The sequence below is a fragment of the Babylonia areolata genome, chromosome 19, assembly GCF_041734735.1.
Source record: "Babylonia areolata isolate BAREFJ2019XMU chromosome 19, ASM4173473v1, whole genome shotgun sequence".
Lineage (NCBI taxonomy): Eukaryota > Metazoa > Mollusca > Gastropoda > Neogastropoda > Buccinidae > Babylonia > Babylonia areolata.
The window spans coordinates 15,763,655-15,785,986 of record NC_134894.1 but is presented as its reverse complement, the minus strand read 5'-3'; the positions used below and the strand labels follow the sequence as shown (position 1 = coordinate 15,785,986).

General features: G+C 38.4%; 1 protein-coding gene across 1 annotated transcript; it reads left to right on the top strand.

Annotated features, from left to right (window-relative positions):
* The first annotated feature begins 232 nt into the window (after positions 1-232).
* On the top strand, positions 233-21,602 carry LOC143293502 (vacuolar protein-sorting-associated protein 36-like). Its single transcript, XM_076604402.1, has 13 exons — positions 233-379; positions 886-954; positions 2,754-2,824; positions 3,333-3,447; positions 4,453-4,533; positions 5,058-5,174; positions 6,693-6,770; positions 9,318-9,452; positions 10,390-10,455; positions 14,073-14,137; positions 15,530-15,614; positions 16,415-16,491; positions 17,561-21,602. The coding sequence occupies exons 1-13, from the start codon at positions 284-286 to the stop codon at positions 17,655-17,657; spliced, it is 1,152 nt and encodes a 383-aa protein (XP_076460517.1). The 5' UTR covers positions 233-283; the 3' UTR covers positions 17,658-21,602.
* Positions 21,603-22,332: the final 730 nt, after the last annotated feature.

The window sequence follows — 22,332 nt, the reverse complement described above, 5'->3', positions numbered from 1 at the left end:
CTGCCTTTTTTTTCTTCTTAATCTTATTATACATATATGGTCTTGGTGTACTTCATATACAAGGATAATAGATTTCCGCATGCTGTGAAACTGCCGGGGAAAAAAAAGGAAAAAAAAGAGAGAAAAATACCCCCAACAGCAACTAAAAACAAAAACGATGGCCCTGCACTGATCTCCATAATTATTTTTAGAACAGTGGTGGCCCGGATTGTAACAGGAGAGATCACTCGTGTGCAAAGTTGGCAGAAGACTTCCGAAACTTCATCTGTGTTCTCCTCAGAAGATGGATCGTTTTGAATGGAGTGAAGGACATCTTTTTACGGGCGAACAGTTGGTTGAGCAGCAAACAGGTGTAGCGTTATATGATGGCAATGATAAGGTAAGAAAAAGTGCTGACCGACAGTGACAGAAACGTAGCATGTCTGGCATATTCGCTGTCCATTCATTCAGGCAGAGGCATCAAACTCAACAGAAAGTGAAGGGCTTTTGTTTATTTTTTATACGTTTTTATTTACTGTGCAGCTCACTAGTCAGACAGTCTTCTATTTCTTCAGGAAAATGGCACTGTTTCAAAGACAGTGAAATTTAAATTAGCTCCAACTGTGAGTGAAAAGTGTGATGCACAACGTGTGTGTGTGTGTGTGTGTGTGTGTGTGTGTGAAGGAGAGAGAGAGAGGGAGAGAGCATATATATATTAATACATATAAAATTGAAATGGTAGACGTTTTTCTTTTCTTATCACTAACACCTTATGGCATTATCAAGTTGAAGACGTCCACATGAGAAGTTTTGTATGTGATCAGAAAATGAAAAATAAAATATATACAATACTTCGTTTTAGATGTATGAATTTTAGTATATAGTCAGATTTGAACTATTTTTCAGACAGCATTTGAATGTGGAACTCTCATTCTCACAACCCACCGATTGCTGTGGAGAGATCAGCGCAACAGGGTATGAAAAATCATTTTCAGTTTATATATCTGGATGTGTGTGTGTGTGTGTGTGTGTGTGTGTAAACACATACATGTACTCATGCTGATAATTGTTCACACATGCAAATGCAACACATACACACACACACACACACACACACACACACACACACATGCGTGCACACACACACAATTGCAGGCTACACAAACACCCAATGCAGATCAGTTTCTTCTCAAAGGATTTTTATCATGTATATTTCATTTTTTATAAATCAGTATGATCAGTCAGTGCGAGTTACATATATTAAAAAAAAAAAACCGTTTCCTTCATTTCTTTCTTTTTGATCTTGTTCTTTTTCACTTTATTAGGCATATTTTATTTTGTCAAGTGAGCATTTACTTTTACATTCCATTCCAATCTTCGTGTGTTTCAGAGATTTGTTCTGTGTTGCTCACATCAAGAATCAGATTTGAAATCACAGTCACCAGTAATACTGTTAATATTCTTTTTTTGTGGTTTTTTTTTTGGTTTTGTTTTAGTATGATTTTCATTTTTCATTTTGTAGTTGTATGCATTTGTTCAATCTGCATAGATATGTAAAGTATTGATTTGCAGACAAAGGCATTATGCACGGATCATTTCAGTGGTATTTCAGTTGGTTAGTTGACTGTTTTTTTCAAGTGATTGATTGGTTGATTGTTTCAGAAATGTTCTGACTCGTTTTTTCTTATTATAATTAAGATATTATATAGGTCTGTGTCTGTCTATAGATAGATCTATATAACTATATTTTTGTGTATTAGTGTGTGCTACTATAATGCTAGAATTGATTTTATATCCTGGGATGAAGATTCAGTTTTGATTTTTGTTGTTGTTGTGTGTGTGTGTGTGTGTTTTATGTAATAATTGACATTGACTGTTGTCTGAATATGTCATTCATTATTTGACAGTGACTAAGTCAAATAAAGATCTAAAGAATTTTTTTTAGCACACATGATCAAATAAATCAACTTAATATCAGAAGAAAATAATTTTGCGAAGTATTCCATTGTGATGGATCAATTGGATTGTGATATTTCTGCTGACTGGTGACAAAGCTTAACTTACTTTCAGTTATATTCCAGTGTTTAAATGTTCTTGGTCAGTGGTCCGATTTAGTTGTTTTAAGTTTGAAATTATGGATTTCCACATATATGTTGTCAGAAGTTAAATAACACATTTGTTTGTATCATATTGTATGTATGTATCATACAATCTCTCTCTCTCTCTCTCTCTCTCTCTCTCTCTCTCTCTCTCTCTCGATCTCTCTCGATCTCTCCCTCTCTGTCTCTCTCTCTGTGTCTCTGTCTCGCTCTCTCTCTATATATATATGTGTGTGGTATGTATGTATGTATGTATGTATGTATGCAGATATTTATATAACTTAGCTTGTCTTGCATCTAGTTGTGAACATTTTTAACATGTTTTGTGTCCAGATGTGAATGGTACAAATGTAAAAATTGTATTAGTCTTATTTTCTAGTGCAATCATTATTGTACACACACACACACACACACACACACACACACACACACACACACACACACACACACACACACACACACACACACACACACACACACACACACACACACACAGAGAGAGAGAGAGAGAGAGAGAGTTTGTGTCTTGTAATGTATACAGTCATTATTATATGGTAGGTATTTTGTTCTTGTGCTGTGCGCATAATTAGAAATAAAAAGGTGTATGAGGTATCTGCCACTGGACTTTTGAGCCTAACATTCTTTGGATAAGATTTCTTTTTTCTTTTTTTTCAGTCATGTGTTCTGTGTTTACCACTGTCATTGGTGGTGTACCTGGAGGAGCAGGCATCAGGATTCGCTAAAAGGTGCGCAATATGGTTTCTGCTATGTTGTGAATGTTTGTGTAGACAACTGTTTAAGTGAAGGTAAAATTATTCTCACACGCTCATACTCACACTCACACGCACATGCACACACACATGCACACGCATCACATGCACCACACACGCACACATACACACACATCACATACATGCCACACACATACCACAAACATTACACACACACACACACACACACAGTGACACACACGCGCGCGCGCACGCATGCATGCACACACGCACGCACACGCGTGCGCGCACACGCGCGCACACACGCACTTCAAAATAGATCCTGTACAATTGTATTTTGGTTTTTAATATAAGATTTTTTTTTTTTTTAATGTAATAGATTTTGATACTAACATACACATAAATCAACATATTAACCTTTCCTGTATACAAATCAAATGTGAATTTTTCTCATATACATGCATGGTCTGTTTACTGTTTGCTTCTTGTACATGTTGGTATATGTCTGTACTCTTGTTTTCAGTGCCAAGATTGTGGTCCACTTGAATCCTGCAGGAGCTCAGAAACCACCCGGTCCTACCACCCACAGTGTCCACAACTACATCCGACTGTCCTTCAGAGAAGCTGGGGAGAAAGAGGTACAGTGCTTTGACAGAACCGCTTACATGTGTGTGTGTGTCTGCAAGGGTTGGGTTCTCCCTTTTTTAATTTACCATTCAGGTTGAATAGGACACTGTTGTTTATAGCAAAAATGACAGGGTTTCAGTTGGCACTGTTCTAAAATGACAGGGTTTCAGTTGGCACTGTTCATTTTGTTGTGAGTTATTCTCCTCCCATTTGTGTGATAGTGAAAAATAGTTTGCCACATAGTGTGCTCAATTTCACTGTCATATCCGTGGTTGACAATGTGTACCTCAAACAGTGAATTTTGAAGTGACTGAGATACAGCAGAAAAGGAAATGTACCCCAAACAGTGTATTTTGAAGTGATTGATACACAGCGTGAAAGGAATTGTATCTCTCTCTGTTTTACTGGGGATGCCCAATTTAGGCAAAACGATGCCCCAAACACTGACTGGGTGAAATAGCACAGGGTGAGATGACACTGGAAAAATGGGAAAAGGTGACTTGAATAAGGGCATATTGGTATGACATAGTGCTTTTATATCATGAGACCTATATGTTGTTGGTTTGTTTGTTTTTACTAAAGGTTAGGGACATATTTGAGGTGAAAACTTCATTGTATTGCTTTGTCTTGAATTTGGAATTGTGGGACCAGTGCTTCAAATTTTTGAAAATTGACATTTGTTTCAGGGATGTTGCACTATAGTTTTATTTTGAGTCTGTGATTTACTTTTTTTTTCCGGGAAACATTTGCTGGGTGCAGATTTAGGTATTGATTTGTGTTACATTATTTGTTGTCAGAGAGTGGTAACAAACATTGTCAGGTATGTGTGTGTGTGTGTGTGTGTGTGTGTGTGTGTGCGTGCGTGCGTGCGTGCGTGCGTGCACATGCATGTGTTTGTGTGTGTGTATTTGTGGATGATGTTTGTTCCTCTTTTGTGCTTGAAAGAAAGGTTTTGTTTATGCAAGTCTCATGCATGCAAGATCTAAACATCAAACTTCAGAATATTTTGTGTGCAGTTTTATAGGACCTTTCAAGAAATGTTGAAACAGAAACAGTGGGAAAAATCCTTACCGGGACCTTCAGGTGCCAACCCTCAGGTAATTACATATGTATATTGTATGTACATTTGTATATATATATATATATATATATATTTGGATGTGTCAGATAGGGCAGGTGTTGTAGGGAGAGAGAGACTGATTGCATCCAGTGCAGATCTGATTTGTTGTTTCTTTTTATTTATATTTTGTTTTAATGCTATGAGAATAAAGTATGTTGTTTGTGAACACAATTAGAATTAGCTTTATTCATTATTTTTGAAAGTTTGTTTCCTTTATTACTTGTCAGATTTTATTATTATATGCTATACACAATGCATATATATATATATATATGCATGTATGTATGTATATATTGTTAGCTTCTATAACAACCATTTAAACAGACAGACTTATAGACTGTCAAACAAGAAGTGAGTTTAAACAATTAAATAAGTTAAGCTGACTGTTCTTATTGTGCGTTTAGTTATTCTCTTCATAAAAAAGCAACTATGAAATCACATAAGTGTGTTCACATGTGCATGTGACCTTGATAATACGAAACCCACTTTTCTTTTTTCCAGTTACCTCGCCATCGGCCTGGAATTGTGGGCATTGAGAGATCGATAGAGCAGCGCAACAAGGAAACCAACAAAAACATTTCAGTGGCATTTGAGGACCTCAGCAAGTTGATGGGCAAGGTAGGGGCCTCTGTGCTGTTTTGTGTGGAAAGAACTGGTATATTACTCCTCTGTGATGGTGAAGGGCTGATAATCATTGTCTTGACACAAGAGGGGATGTTGGAGAGGGGGTGGGGGCATAAGCTGATAGCCTTTTGGATGAGACGATAAATTGAGGTCCCGTGTTCACCATGCATTCAGTGCATGTAAAACGGATGTCCCTGATAAAACTGCAGAAAAATCCACTTTTTTGATGGTAGAACAAAAATACACAAGCAGATAGAAAAAATAAGAAATGGATGGCACTGCACTTTCTTCTTCTTTGTTCGTGGGCTGTGTCTCCCACATTCACTTGACATCACTGTGTCCTGTGAGGAAATGGGAGAATTCTTCGTTCATGGGCTGCAACTCCCATGTTCACACATTTGTACATGTGTGGGCTTTTATGTGTATGACCGTTTTTACCCCACCATGTAGGTAGCCATACTCTGTTTTCTGGGGTAAATGGGTGAATAAGGGATGAGATCTTTGGGGTGGGAACAGGGAGGAGGAACTTAAGGAATGTTTCCCTCTGGAACAGTTTGCCCAACAACGTCAAAACTGCACCTTCCATCAACTCTTTTACGAATGGACTCGATTGCCACTGGAAAAATTTGCCCTCTTTGTACACATGTAATTGTTATTTGGTGGATTAAGACATTAACTATTGTTCCATATGCCAGCCAAGCATGCTGCAAAGTATATAGTTAATATCCACAGAATGATGAACAGGCCTTTTAACGGGGCCTCAAATATCGTAGAAGTCAAGTCAAGTGTTTAGCGTCACCTCTGAGATGGGGGAATAGTTCAGCATGTTTAATCCCTTGCCTATACACTTAGTCATTCGACATGGTTATATTCATCAATAATTTTTACACCACTGTGGTGCTGGCTGGACTGGTGACAGTTCGTGGGAAACGACCCCAGTTGTTGTATAGTGCACTGTGGAATTCTGAGGGTGGATTATATCCCTTCATTGATGTTCCCTTGAATTTCAGTTTTGTTCGCTGTGCTATCACTGTATTTTGCACAGGTGATTGCCAGCATCATCTACATCATTGCTTTTTGAAAAAAAAGTAAATACTTGTATTATTTGTTTTGTATGAAAATCTTTACTATTCTTTTTTTTTTTACGCAAAAGAATCTCTCTTTCTTTTTTTGTTTCTTTATTTTTTTGTTGGGAGGGGGAGGTGAAGGGACGTAAAGGAGGGACTGTGAAAGGCTTTGGGACCTACTTCTTCGTTTGTGGGCTGCAACGCCCACGTTCACTCGTACATACATGAGTGGGCTTTTACGTATATGGCCGTTTTTACCCCACCATGTAGGCATCCATACTCTGTTTTCTGGGTTTGTTCTTTACATAAGAACATACATAATGACTGTCATTTCATTTGCATGGTCATGGTTAGGACTTTTAACCTTAATATTTTTCTTGAAACATGTAACAACTAACCTTAATATTTTTCTTGAAACGTGTAACAACTGTCATTTAATTTTCAGGCAAAGGACATGGTTAACCTCTCAAAGACCATTGCTACCAAAATTAAAGACAAGCAAGGAGACATCACAGAAGATGAGGTATTGAGCAAGTGTTTTGTTACTTCATTCTTTTTATTGTTTGTGTCATATCAGTTGTTATCTGTGTGTGTTTGTGTGTATATGTGTGTGTGTTTGTATTTGTGTGTGTGTGTGTGTGTGTGTGTGTGTGTGTGTGTGTTAATTCAATTGAGAACAGATATGAAAATACTGAGCTGATATCAGTGTGAATCAAGACTGAACCAGAAGTAACAAAAGAGGACAGAAAACAGGTGTAGTGATGTGTTTAATATTGTTATTATTTTTTTTCAGGTATTCCACCCCTTTCAGAATACAGTTTCAGTATTCGATCATTGTCTGTTGTCCCATCCCCATACAGTTCTTTCAGCTTCAGCATGCATCAGTGGCCCAGTGGTAATGTGCACGACTTGGAAGTGAGTGTTTATGGGTTTGACTTTGAGTCCCACACTGGACCAGGATTTTTACGCTTCCTTCCTGTATACCTTGAGTGATGGTCTTGGTGCTTTTCGTTTCGGATGAGATGATAAACCAAGGTCCCATGTGCAGCATGCACTTAGCGCACATTAAAGAACCCATGGCAATGAAAGGGTTGTGTGAAGAAAATTCCATTTGATTAGAATTCAGTCAAACTGCAGACAGTAAAAAAAAAAAAAAAAAAAGTAAAAAAGCAACAACAACAACAAAACAAAAAGCTGTGAACCAGAGAGAATGTTGTGCAATGAAATGCAATGCAATACAATACAATGTAATACAGTACAATACAATGTAGTACAATAAAATACAATACAATACAATAAAATACAATCAGCACATGTTCTTTTGGTTTTATGTTTATTTTTTCTTTGATTTTGTTCTGTCTATGGCAAGATTTAAGTATCATATAGATTTCATTTGGCTTCTGTATAACAGATGCTCAGGTGGGCCAGTGTAGGGAATAAGTGTCAGTTTTCCTCTGGATTTGATTTAATGAGCTGACAGTGTGTGCTTTTGACATTTTTTGAGCATACCCCATTTGAGGTTTGTTTTTCATAAATGTGAAAGAAGGGAAGAAAATAGAAATGTTTGTCATTGCAAAGACCTTCTTTATGTGCTGTGTCATGTCAAGGTTGGTGACATCGTGGTTTCTGTTCTGGATATCCAGATTCAGGTTATTTATTTAGCAATGAACTGTAAAGGAATTTATCTTGGTTTCACATCTCAGCCACTTAGCGTGCACCTGAAAGTCTTACCCAATACAAACAATGCATGTTGATGTACAGCGTTGTTTATGAACTCATGGTTTACAGTGACAGAAATAAGTACACATCTTGACTCTGTTAGGCACCAACATGCTTGCACACATGCAAACACACACACACATGCCCCTGCACACATATCTGATGAAATATGCCTTCATTTTGGTCAGGTGTAAACATAATTGGAATCCAGTTAAAAAACACAAACATGCATCTGAGCTATGAACTTTAAACAATAATTCTAACAAGCATTCAATAAGCATTGACATAATAATTCTAACAAACATTCAGTTAGCATTAACACATTTCTTTAAGATCCAGACCATAAACTGTAACTTGGACACATTCTGAAAGCATTGTCGTCATTGATAATGTAGTTTTTATTACCAAACATTACATTTTCAGGGGTGTGAAAGCTATGTGTAAACAAGTAAATGCACACAAAGAACACGCACAAAGAACGAGCATGTGTCAGTTGGGTTTGACTGCTGCAGAAAAGCCCCAGAGGCTATTTCTGAGATATGTTGCTGACAACGGCTGTTGCAATGCTACTGCTGATTTACTTGGTGAGAAAATTGGAAAAAGAAAAAAACAGAAAAAGCCACACTCTTTTCATCTGTCCTGATAATGCAAAGCCTGTTTCTAATATGTTCTGTGTTGATGGAACCAACTCTTGTGCCAAACATTATGCATTACTTAGATCCAGCTGAGAGTGAATTCTGAGTTTTTTTGATGAAATCTAGCGTGCTTTGAATTAAAAAAAATAACAAATAAACGTGCTTTGAATTAAGATAAAAAGACCCACCAAAACAAGCAAACTCACAAAAAATGATTCACCTCTGTCCTGGGAATTGTATGGATGTTCCTATGGCCCGGGAACATGCATGCACACACAAGATATGTTTTGTTTTGTACCAGATTTTAGGCTTATACTTGTTTTATATAGGAAACACTGTTCTTTCTTTTGTACGTTTGTCATTTAAAAAAAAGAGAGAGAGAGACAGAGAGAGAGAGAAAGAAAGAGAGGGAGAAGGTAACACCTGGTTACTGTTGGCACATACCACAATGAAGGATGCTGAAGTGATGTTGTGACAGTTGTCAATTGAAAAAACAAAGATTAAAATTCCACATTTGCTGCCCTCTCATAAAATGTATTTCTTAGACTGTTCTTTGAATATTCACTCAAGGGCTCAATCAGGATTCAAAACAAGGTTCTTGGCAGACTAGACATTCATCAGCCCACTGTTTCTGGCTGAAGAAAAAAACTAAGATAACCCATTGAACAGCTGTATAAGCGCCCCATCTCCATGTAAATGTTTTTTGTGTGTCACAGACAGTGAAGTTCAAAGCCTACCTGCTGAGTATGGGTATTCCCAACCCCGTGACTCGAGAAACTCATGGCACAGGTGACAAGTACTACACTGAGCTGGCACGTCAGCTTGCTTCTATGCTGACCAAACCTATTGAGGTGGGAGATAGGTGTGTGTTTGTATGTGTGTGTATGTGCGTGTTTTGAGTGTGTTGTTTTCTGGTTTGGCATAGTGGGTGTGTATGTGTGTGTTTGTGTGTGAGAGAAAGAGAGAGAGAGAGAGAGATTGTGCATGTGTGGTAATTAAAAATTAAATAAATAAAAGGACAAATCATTAGTCCCTTCAGCCAGACAGTTTAGGTCTTCAAGCCTTAAGTACATCCATTTTATCTGCAGACTTTTATATATATATATATATATATATTATATATATATATATATATATATAAAGAACAACAAAACAAAAACCAAAGAACACTTTTCCATATATATTTTAGTTAATATTGATTAATTTGTTATAGCTTGTCAGATGTTGTGCAGGGCATCTTGGTTTGGCCTTGTGGCCCCTTCATGGTTAGCTGGGCTGGAAGCAACATGATTTGATTTGATTTGGTTCAGTTAAGGTCAGATAAGATAAGATAACTATTATCTCATTAACTCCTTGACTGCTGTGGTCGTAGAATTCAGGGTCATGGTGACATCGCTGATGACACCAAAAGAAGGGAAATAACTGTGGAAGGCTGAAAATTCACACAATTGATTTAGAGTGGTATATCTCCAGACCATTTTCTCACTTTTTGGCTGAGTGTTCTGGGTATTGATTTATGACTTGAAATACCACTTTCTGCTGTTTTTTTTTATTTATTTATTTTTTTTAAGCAGTCAGAGGGTTAAGGGAAAATGCATCAGAACATAGACAGTTGCTCAACACAGAAACATTGAACATGACTGAATTAAACAGAAGCAACAAACATTCAAGACATTCATATAGAAATATTGCTCATATTCACTTAGAACATTGTAATAAATCAGTATAGTAAATATTGTTGTTGTTTTGCCGTTCACCATGACATGTTGATGTGGTTGATGTTTGCAGGAAAGTGGAGGAATGATGACCCTGACTGATGTCTACTGTCGTGTCAACAGAGCAAGAGGGATGGAGGTCAGACTGTAGGATTCACTCCACGGCAGTTTTTTCCTTGCACTGTAGTTCCAAGCAGGCGGCATTTACTTACCTGAAGACGAAAAACTGAAGTAACGAAACAGCTTCAGGCTCTGGTAAACTGCAGACTTGGTGAATAACCGAGAGCAGCAGAACAGAAAAACCACTTGCACAGAGTAAAGCCATGCACAGCACACTGTAGAATGGGATTCTGCTAACAAGATGTGCCTGCTAAGATGGGGCCTGCCACTGAGCTGGCAGGCCTTGCACAGGCCACCTGTTGAGAAGGAAATGAGAGAGGGAATGGTCGCCTTAATTGTGGCATCCCACACACTAGTTCTCACACTCACACAACGGTGCCAGTGTGGTGTGTCTGCGAATATTTGCATTCACATGAGGGAATCTCTCTCTCTCTCTCTACATACACACACACACACACACACACACACACACACACACACACACACACATACTCACATGTATCTATCTGTCTCTGTATCTATCTGTCTCCAATTCACAGATCAACCCTCCATTATATTCTACCTTTTTGAACAATAACATTAAGATTTGAAAATCAGTGTTTTAACAAAATGCCTACAGTCACCAGTATGTGTGACAAGATATTAAACAAAATACACACCACACATACACACAGATGCGCGCACACACACACACACACATATAGACATACGCATGCATACACATGTATAGATATACATGTATACATACCGTACATATATATCTGTATCAGAAAAAATCATGATCCTGATAAGACAAATTAACTTTGGTGAAGTATGTGATACATCATAGAGATAACAAGCATGACAGCCCCAATAACACATCCCCTTCCCGCTGTTTAACACACACACACATGCACACATGCATGCACACACACCTTTTATATTTATATCACCTCACTCCCCTCCCAACACACATGACTGTATATTCCTGTTCATTGTGCAAGCTGAAATTCGCCACTTTTTTTTTTTTTTTTTTTTTTTTTTTTGTAAGGGAGGGAGAGGTGAGTGTAGATGTTTTTTTGTTTTTTTTGTTTTTTTAACAGGTTCCAAAAAGTGACATGCTGAAATTTGGAAAACATGAGTGAAAATGGCACATTTGTACAAAACAAAGAGAGAGAGAGAGAGAGAGAGAGAAGAAGAAGAATGTTATACTCACACATAAACACAGACAAAAATACATTTGAGGTGCTTGTAGCATGCTTAGTATGTGGAATGCTTGTAACATGCATTTTGAATTATCATTATTATACCATTTACTTTATAAAGAAATAATGTTGTGCATGTTGCATGACATAGACATGAAGTGCTTGTGACATGCATATATTCACACACACACACACACATTGTATATCGGGTGTCCCCAGAAAAGTGAACTGCTTTTTAACAAGTATTTTCTCAGTGATAGAGATACCAAATTCACTGAAAATTTCACACAGTAACCTTAGGGTATCATCAACAAGTCTGCAAAATTTCTAAAAGTTCGGACATAAATTATGCGAGTATTATCAAATTCAAAACAGCATAATGTGTGTGTGTGTGTGTGTGTTGTCTATTAAGTGTCATTTCATGCCTCCTGTATATATCAGGTGTCCCAAAACACACACACACACACACACACACACACACAAAATGCATACATGCGTGCATGCATGCATGCATTATTGAACTCACCAAATGGAGCCATTTTATGATGTTGATTATGTAGTTACTCCACTGACATATCACAGCGTTGAAAAACCTCACTGTATACTGGCTCTCTGACAGTCGCAGCACAATACATGTTCCTAAAAACTGCTTTGGTACATCGGGTATAGACTTCTGAACTCACCTGTTGCTCAAAATATAAATGATTCATCCACCCAGCACCTGTGTTCCTTGTGATCCATAACCTGTGTTTAAAGCTTTGTTTTAATCTGCTTTAATTCCACCTTCCTCCTGTTACAACCCAACACCTGTCTACACATTATTTCCAAATGTTATTTATGTTACATTACTGTAAATTATAGCAATAAAAAGCTTTTTTTTTTTTCCTTTTTTTTTTTGAATATTTTTATATCTGCAAGCATATTATACCATATACAAAAAGTTCATAAGGATGTGTATCTTCAGATTAAACAAATTGTTTATTTACACTCCACCACCACCACCACCACCAGCACACACACACACACACACACACACACACACTGTAAAAAAGCAATTATTGCTTATTCATTTTGCCATCAAGAAATAAAATCTTGACTTGACTTCACACACACACACACACACACACACACACACACACACACACACACTCTTGAGCTAATCAAAACTGCAATGAAAAGAACCGCTACTTTGACTTTCACTTTCACTACCACCACAGTTACAACGTACTACACCTAATGCTGCTGCTATTACTGTTGCTGTGTTTCTTAACTCTTTTTATTTTTCTAAATATCAGATGTGACTTCTGCAACGCTGTTAACTAGAACGATTATACTATACACAAAAGTCACCACCAGCTCACTGCAGTGACTCAGTTTCCTGGCACAGTGCCAGTGTGTAGCACTGTCTGACCTGTCTCACATAGACCTTGAATCGTCAGTTAATCAAGTCACTCACATGCATGCTGCAGACACCAGCTTTTGCCAGGTGAAAGACAACACCTGGAGCCATGATTGTCACTATTTTTTATCCACAAAGAAACTGATGCACACTTTTTATAGAACCACAAACACAAACAATCCAACGCATGAACGCACAGCAAAAGAACTGCAATAGTCAGGCAAAGTTGTGACCTAGATACAGCGTGCTGCATGAGGCACGCTCTGTGGCTGAACAGGTTAGGTAGGAGGCCATGTGCATGAAATAAAGACGCCAGGACTAAATGCGCAATTTCGAAAGAGGGGAACTGCCTTGACACATTTATGTCTTTGTTTGAAAACCTTTTTTTTTTTTTAATTCACATGTGTGCATCTCAAGAGCTTCAAAGCTTCAAACAAATTAATGAAATAATTGACATGTATATATATATATATATATATATATATATATATATATATATATATATATATATATATATATATGCTATAAACAAAGTTAAAAAAAATGATTGAAATGTGCATTCGTACATCTGTTCTAGGATTTAATTTATATCTGTGATAAAAAGATTATGAACAAAGTTGCATGTGTTGTTGTTTTTTTCTCTCATGTATGTAAACAAAGTGAGTCTATGCAGTAACTCTGTTATGGCTGGAGGTACAACTGTTGAATTCACTGATATTTTTCTTTAGTTTGAAAACATTTTTTAGGGTTTGTTTCATCTACTGTTGTTCATCCAGAGAAGCTTCAAACAAATTAACAATGTGCATGATACATATAGATATATATGGTTTCCTATCATGTCATTTGATTAACATTTATGATCATGGAGATAATTAAGAACAATTTTTCATTAATCTTTTTTTTGACCCATGTATATAAATGAAAGAAAAGTTGGTGGTTTTTTTATTTGACATTTTGCACATTTAGCATTGAAAATTACATTAAGAATTATTTTCTTGTTAACACATTGTGATTATAATTATTAATGGTTTGTTACTGTTTTTGCTGTGTCAGCTTCTGTCTCCAGAAGACTTGCTTCATGCGTGTGAGCTGATGGAAATACTGGCACTGCCTATCAGGTGTGTATTGGGTTAGTATATTGAAGGGTGGGTGTGTTTGTGGAGTGTGTGTGTGTGTGTGTGTGTGTGTGCAGATGTGGTGTGTGGCTAGTAGAAAGTGATTAAAACTTGGGTTGTGTTTTAGTTGCTGTTGTTTTGATGGCGTTACACTGGCAGCATTTGCCCCTTAATACATTGCTTTTGTCTCACTGTGCCAGCACATGCATTTGACCTGCTACAGAAACTGCTTCTGTGAGTTGGCTGTTGATGGAGCATTTTGATTTTTGTGATCTTTAAATTGATTGTAATACCTTTTCTCACTTGGTTGGTAGGTGATCCCATTGGGGCCTGACAAAGTGACAGACATGACAGGAGTCCATCAAAGCCGGACACAGTGACACACATGACACAGTGACAGACCTGAGCTGACACAGTGACAGACACCACAGGAGTCCATCAAAGAATTTGACACAGTGATGGACATAACCTGACACAGTGAGAGACATGAACTGACACAGTGACACATGACCTGACATAATGACACACATCTCACACACACACACACACACACACACACACACACACGAACTGACACAGTGACAGACATGAACTGACACGGTGACACATGAAATGGCTGTGATTGACATGACATGATACAGTGACAGACATGATCTGACACAGTGACACACATTACACAGCAACAGACATGACCTGACACAGTGACACACATGACACAGTGACACACTTGTACTGACACAGTGACAGACACGACAGGAGTTCATCAAAGCCTGACACAAATTATGGACATGACCTGGCACAGTGACATACATGATGCTGTGACTCATATGATGGTGACACACATGGCAGTATCAGACATGACATGACACAGTCAGACATGACCTAATATAGTGACAGACCTGACCTGACACATGACACAGTGTTGTACATACACACAGACATGACCTGACACAGTGACAGACCTGACACAGGAACACATATGACACGGTGTTGTACATGACACAGTCAGACATGACCTGACATAGTGACAGACCTGACACAGGGACACACATGACACAGTGATGGACATGACACAGAGGCAGACATGACTTGACACATGGACACACATGACACAGTGATGGACATGACACAGGCAGACATGACCTGACACAGGGACAGACCTGACCTGACACAGTGACACACATGACAGTGATGAACATGACACAGAGGCAGACATGACCTGACACATGGACACACATGACACAGTGATGGACATGACCTGACACAGGGACAGACCTGACCTGACACAGTGACACACATGACACAGTGATGGACATGGCACAGCGGCAGACATGACCTGACACAGTGAGAGACCTGACCTCGCAGTGAAGTGGGAGCATTGTTGTATGTTGCCAGGTTACGTACATTTGACAGCGGGGTTGCTGTTCTGCAGTCACAAAGCCAGAATGAAGAGGAGATCATCAACACCACCACTGCTTTGGTATGCTTTCTGCATGTATTTTGTGAATTCTAGAAAAATAACATGAAAACCTTGTCATTGTTTTGGTTTGGTTTATTATGAGGTATTTATCAGTACTTTGCTTTTGGTTTGATACACATGCTTAAGGAGATTGTCTTGGGAAATAGAGGTACACAGAGATGCAAGTTTTTTTTGTGCTCTCTCCACACTTCTTGCATAGAACTATAGAATTTGATATTTTTGCTTCACATGTGTGTTGAGACACAACTTGAGTCTGTGTAATAATAAAGTGTTTTGGTTGTCACTGTATGTGGAAATGTGGGTGCATGTAGACACTAGATTTGGCATAAAAATACATTCTAATTATAATGACCATGCACTTTTGTAAAAGGCACAAAAATCGTGAAGAAGCCAAAAATGTTTCCACATTCATGTTACAATTACATTTTTATTTTAGTTTTCACTAAACTTTGCGCTGGTACCTAGCCATCATTTTATCTTCTTTAGGAAAAAAAAATTATTTCATTTTTATATAATTAGAAAAATGTATTTATTTCTTTATCTCTTTGTTTTTTTTCATGTCAGTGTTTTACACAAACCTATGGTAGGCGTTCACGGCTTGATCAACGCTTTAGTATTTATTCATTAAACAAATTTGTTTTTAACAATGAATTTGGTGTAGCGTATATGGAGCAATCCACATGCTTTGACGCCTCCTTGAAATTACACTGAAACTATCATTTTTTAGTTAAAGAAGAAACGTCTTCAGCTTAACGTGTGGTTGTAATACTGTGGATGGCGATGCTCTGCGCTGTCGGCAGGTACAGGAACGAAGTTCACTGACAGCAGAAGAGTTGTCCCAGCTGGTGGGTGTCTCAGTGCTGCTGGCCAGAGAAAGGTGAGTGTCTTGTGGAGTGCTGCTCTAGGATAGTGGTAACGTGTCCGCCTAGGAATTGAGAGAATCTGAGCGCTTAGGATTGAATCCCCACTCTCGCCAGTTCCCCCCCCCCCCCCCTGCCCCCCCCCCCCCTCCCCCCCACTAGACCTTGATTGGTCATTTGGATGCTAGTCATTCAGATGAGATGATAAAACAAGGGCCAGTGTATAGCATGCACAAAGCACATGTAAAAGAACTCCAGGCAGCAAACGGCTTGTCCCTGGCAAAATTCTTTAGAAAAAATAAAAATCCATTTCGACAGGAAAACAAGTACATTTGCAGGCAGCTAAAAAGAAAATAAAAGGGTGGCGTGGTTCTGTAGCAATGCACTCTCTTTTGGGAGAGTAGCCCAGATTTCACACTGAGAAATCTTTTGTGACAAAGAGTGATACAATACATTGCAATGTAATGCTTTGGATATATCATCTTTCATTGCTTCTTTGTTTCATTGGGAGAAATCCTGTGAAGATGATTGATGAAACATGCAAGTATGAAATAGGATATAGGCACCAGCATTGCCTTGATGATATTGAAGCATCGGTGCCTTTTATGAAGCCTAGGTCGTTGACTTACTTCTTGTTTGATCTTTCTATCATCCATCCATCTAGCTATCTGTCTATCCATCCAGCAGTCTATGTCTTCATTAACAGATATATTCATTGTCAGGTAGAAATGCATAAGACAATGAGGTAAGCAGGGTGAGAGGTCAGGGCTCAAGGTCAGGGCTCAAGGTCAGAACTTTGCAAAACTGAAAAAGCTGAGTACAGTTCATGTCTTGTATCCAATTTTAATCAAACTGGGTATAGTAACATGCCACAAGGACAGCATGATCTCTTTTGAAAGTGAATTTACTCATTAAAATATTTTTATACATTTGTTTTCACGTGAAACTGTTTAAAACATTTGAAGGCTTTACCTCTCTTTGTATTTGGCAGAGTTGAGAAACTTTTTTTTTTCGTAGACATTTATTTCATATTTTGCATGAAACTGTTGAGCATGGTTGACAAATGATGTCTGGTTTTCCCTGCAGGCTACTGCTGACAGAGAAGTTTGGGGGAGTGTGCCGTGATGAACACATCGAGGGGCTGAGGTTTTACCCCAACATGTTTCTGCATCCACCAGCATAATTTCTCTTCCTGTTGTTTCAAATTATTGTCTGAAAGGTGCCCCCATATCCTGTCAAATGCACACTCGCAATATGCTCACCACCTTCAAGAGGTTACTATAATACTGTATAGTGGTTTTTTTTCTAAAGTGCATGTCATGATGCAAGTGAGACAATTACTGTTGCAAAACAGCTGCTGGTGCATTTGTGTCAGGTGATTCATGGAACAAATGCATGCATGTGTGGGTGAATGTATATGTATATTCGTCTTATGTTTCATCAACTTTCCTAATGTCTGCTAAATTAATGTTGTGATACAGTTTTAATTTCATTATTTATTAATATTTAATTTTTACATTTGATATGTCATTTGTGAAGAAAGACAGAAAGTGGTAAAAAAAAAAAAGAAGAAAAGAAAAAAGAAAAAAAATTGATTCAACTGCACTAGATTCTGTGAAATTCTTTTAATTATAAGCTGGTCTCAGCTATCTGTCTTTTCATTTATCTTCGTTGCGGAATATTGTTAACTTGCATTCTTTTGAGTGTATGGAAAGTAGATTGTAAAGTGTGTGTTCTGATTTGGTGTGATTAAGGTGATTTGTAGGTTTGTGTGTGTATGGTGTGTGTGTGTGTGTGTGTGTGCAGTATGCTGTAATCCTGGTGTAATGTCCCAAATTGTCCCCCCCTCCCATAGGTCTCAAATTGTCACCCGGGGATCACTTCAGTGACCTGAAACGTTCCCCTGGAGATGTTCTGGGATGTTCCCCACCCTCAAGCTGGTTTGGTACCCCTGGACTCTTCTCGAAAGTTAGTCCCAAAACGCTTCCCCCCCACCCAAGCCCCCCCATCCCCGCACCCCGCCCCTGCCCCCCCAAACAAAAGAAAAAGGAAATAAAAAGTGTGATAAACTCCTTCCATCCTTCCATATATGGTTTGGAACATTAGGTGTGCTTGTGTAGGCGTGCATGCATGCGTACATACGTGTATATATTTAAGTGTTTGTAGGCGTGGGTATGTGTGTGAAAAAATGTGTAAGTATGCGCATGAGACAGTGTGTGTGTGTGTGTCATGTTTTGTGTGCACGTGCGAACCTGAGGCTATGTTTGCGTCATGTGTGACAGCATTTTTTTGCACATGAGTCCGAATGTGTCAGTATAGACTACCAGCTTTTCACCAGCGCGTATCAGGGTAAAATTATCATACATGTAAACGCCCACTCGTACATGAGTGAAAGTTGGCGTTGTCCATGAAAGCAGAAGAAGAATGAAAAAGAACACTCTCACTCTGCTTGTTGGTCCTCCTTTCACTCTTTCTCTCTCTCTCTGTTCGCTTTCTCCCTCTCATTCTCCTCCCTCTCTCCCTCCCTGTCCCACCACTCCCTTTCCTCCTCCTCACTTCTTCATTGTCGCCAGTCAATTCGAACCAGATGGTGCAGGTGCCAGGTGCCGGGTGCTGTGAATCCAGTCCATACATGTCACGCTATCAAAGCAGCAACAATTTGATGCCAAGACCAAACTGTATGACAAGAACAGTTTCGCAAGTACTTTAAAAGATTCGAAGACAGCAACATCCGATAAAGACTTTTGATACCACAGAAAATGTTTTTTTAATGTACATGTAGTTAAAAAAAATTTTTAATGTAGCCGCGTGAGCAACTTGTGGTAGAATGCAGAATGCGACAAGGCAGTCAGTAAGAAAAAGACAACAAATAGAAAAGGGTCTGTTGGAAATTACAAACAGATGAACGGCGGACAAAAAAAGGAGAGACTGGGAATCGTCGTGACATGGAGCAGGTTGTTACACTGCCGAAAATCGGTTTCTTTTCATAGTTTGTTCAGCATTGTTTGCATTCTTAGATTTCGATTAACCCGAGTTACTTACGGTGCCAGTTTGGAAAAAGAACGAACTTGAGGGAAGGGTCTGATCTGGACCACTGCGAACTTTTGACGCTGTAAGTAATTTTTGTATACTTCTTTAATATTTCAAATAGGTATTTTGTTTTCACACACATGAGTAACCCGGTGTTCGGTTGTCTGTGTGTGTGTGTGTCCGTGGTAAACTTTAACATTGCCATTTTCTCTGCAAATACTTTGTCAGTTGACACCAAATTTGGCATAAAAATAGGAAAAATTCAGTTCTGTCCAGTCATCTTGTTTAAAACAATATTGCACCTCTGGGATGGGCACAATAAATACTAAAATCAATCGACATTAATTTATAGATCTATTGGCTGAGCCCTGAAGGTCATGGGCAAAAATCAATCGCGTACACATATTTATACATATTCAAAGCGCGTGCTCATATTCCTCGCTAACGCGAACGACGCCATTTTGTTTCAAGTTGTTGACCTGCCCGTTCAATCCTATATTCAATCGACAATACACGATAACATGTGGTGGAAAGTTGGAGAAGGAGACCGTTAAATATTTATTCCGAGAAAGATTTGTGAACGCCTCATCATTTACTGGATTATGTCCCAAACTGCCATAAAAATATCAAGAAAATCAGTTGGAATTCACAGTTAAAAATAAACCATGAGAGTTGATACCCTTGATAAAACGTAAAAATTTCCAGTCTTGACTTTTCTCAAAATAAAGTTCTTTTCACTTCATACGACGTTTAGAAGTACTTGTACTTGGCTCTACATGTTATTAGTTTAACAGAATTCTCAATTTTCATATCAACTTTAAAACTATAAAACTAGAATGAACATGAAAGAGAAATTGAATCGACCGTGTCATACATTTCTACATTCCCGGCGGGTGTAACTGACTTAAAAAGAATTTTTTAATTGCCCTTAAAGATTTTTTGAATGCCCAAGATACACCAGAATGATATGATTTAGACAGTTTCTTCTCACCCGAACACACGCGGTTCGAATCTGCCGTCAGGACTTTTTTTCTTTTTTTTTTAACCCTAAGCTTTATAATAACAAATACAGAACACATTTTAGCGGTTAGATTTTTTTAAAGTGTATCACAAGTGAGTCTTGAAGGCCTTGCCCCTCTTGTTAATTTTGTAATGTTTCATGAATACTGTGAAATAACTTATTTAGTTGAAAAACGCCCCGTATCCTTTAAAATTCAAAAAAATAATAATAAAAATAAATAAAAATAAAAAGTAACTGGTTCTGGACAGGTCGCGATGGGGCAGGTTGCGACGTTAGCAGGGAAGGGGAGGGGTGTTAGCATTCTGCTCTTTACTCAACTTGGATGAAACATTTACACTTAAAAAAAAAACAAAAAAAACTCAAGGCAGGCAGTGAACAGCAAGGACAGCTACGGCGTCAGCTCACACAGCTTTCAAGGACATCACCTTGTGAGAGACATCCGACGTTGACCTCACTCTCTTGTTTTGAAACTTTAGAGACTTGTCAACAAACCAACAAGGATACCTTTTGATATCGGATATTCCGGATTAGGTGGTGCTGTTCATTGCCAGGTTCCAACTAAACAGAACAGAGGCAATGATCGACTTGTTGACCAAACGCCAGTTTTCAGAGGCAGCGACCAATCTAATGCCACGGTGAAGCACACGTTCCAACAGTATCATTCAGCAACTTTGGTATGTAATTAAGGACCCTTCAGTCCCTGGGGGACGATTTAGGACACCAGATCCCTGGGGGAGAGGGGCCGAACCTATGGAAGGGCGGGAGGCGATTTGGGACGTTACACTGGCAGAATATAGCATACTTCTGGTTTTATTATGAATATGGTAGCAAGTGTTACAGAAATAAATGTTTTCTTGTCCTCTTTTTCATTCTTTTGTTCCTTTCAATTGCTTTCTTTCTTGTTGTTTTTCATTTCTGTATTATGCATTATTTTTCAGTCAACATTGTACAATTATACCAATATTCTGTCCTTGAGCTTCGGATATCATTTCTGTATGAAGGTGTGTGTATTTTTAAGATACAACACCACAGTGTTTTCACATGGTATCATTGAGTCACAGAGTAATAAATGAAGTGATTTTTGGAGTTGTGTTTCATTGCATTTAAAAAGAGAGCGTGTATGTATACAAATACAATCAATGCAGACACAAATTCACACATACAAGCACACAGACACACACACACACACACACACACACACACAAACACCAGTTGCAGCACACAACTATCGTTGCCGGCGCACGTTGTCACAGGTGCAGTTGATAATAATTTTACATTGACACGCCTGCCTCTGTTGTCTCGGGCAATAATATATCTATGCCCGGAGACAATAAAATTATATGCTGCAACTGCTCTTGCTGGCAGTACCACCTGTCACAAGGCGGAGTATCGCTTTCCCTTTCCCCGGGATTTCCATTTCATCACAGATTATAAACATGAATCATATCACACACACAAAAAGAACAAACTATGCCTCACGCGTGCACACACACACACGCGCAGTCGCACTCACACTCGCAGGCTTGTCATGACATTATTTTATCCTCTTATTTACCGGTTTTGTATTCTGCGCTTGCTTCGATGATTACTATTTTTTATGCTTTTGTCAGCATTCAGAATCTGATTCGGCAAAGGTATCACATAGAAACCTGGTAAAATCAAGATTGCTGTCCTCTGAAACTTGCAGATTTCAGAAATTAACAATGTTTGTAGATACTTACCTCTCAAACGTACACACTCAGGACATTGACTCAAAACTAAAGTGAATTTCTGTTAAAAGTATCTTATGAGAAAATGACAATTCCAG

Bases quoted from the DNA above. Each gene is read 5' to 3' on its own strand.
- LOC143293502 (XM_076604402.1), top strand. From the start codon at position 284: ATGGATCGTTTTGAATGGAGTGAAGGACATCTTTTTACGGGCGAACAG. The intron at 4,534-5,057 runs GTAATTACATAT...TCTTTTTTCCAG, and splicing joins CTTCAGGTGCCAACCCTCAG to TTACCTCGCCATCGGCCTGG. The intron at 6,771-9,317 runs GTATTGAGCAAG...TGTGTGTCACAG, and splicing joins GAGACATCACAGAAGATGAG to ACAGTGAAGTTCAAAGCCTA.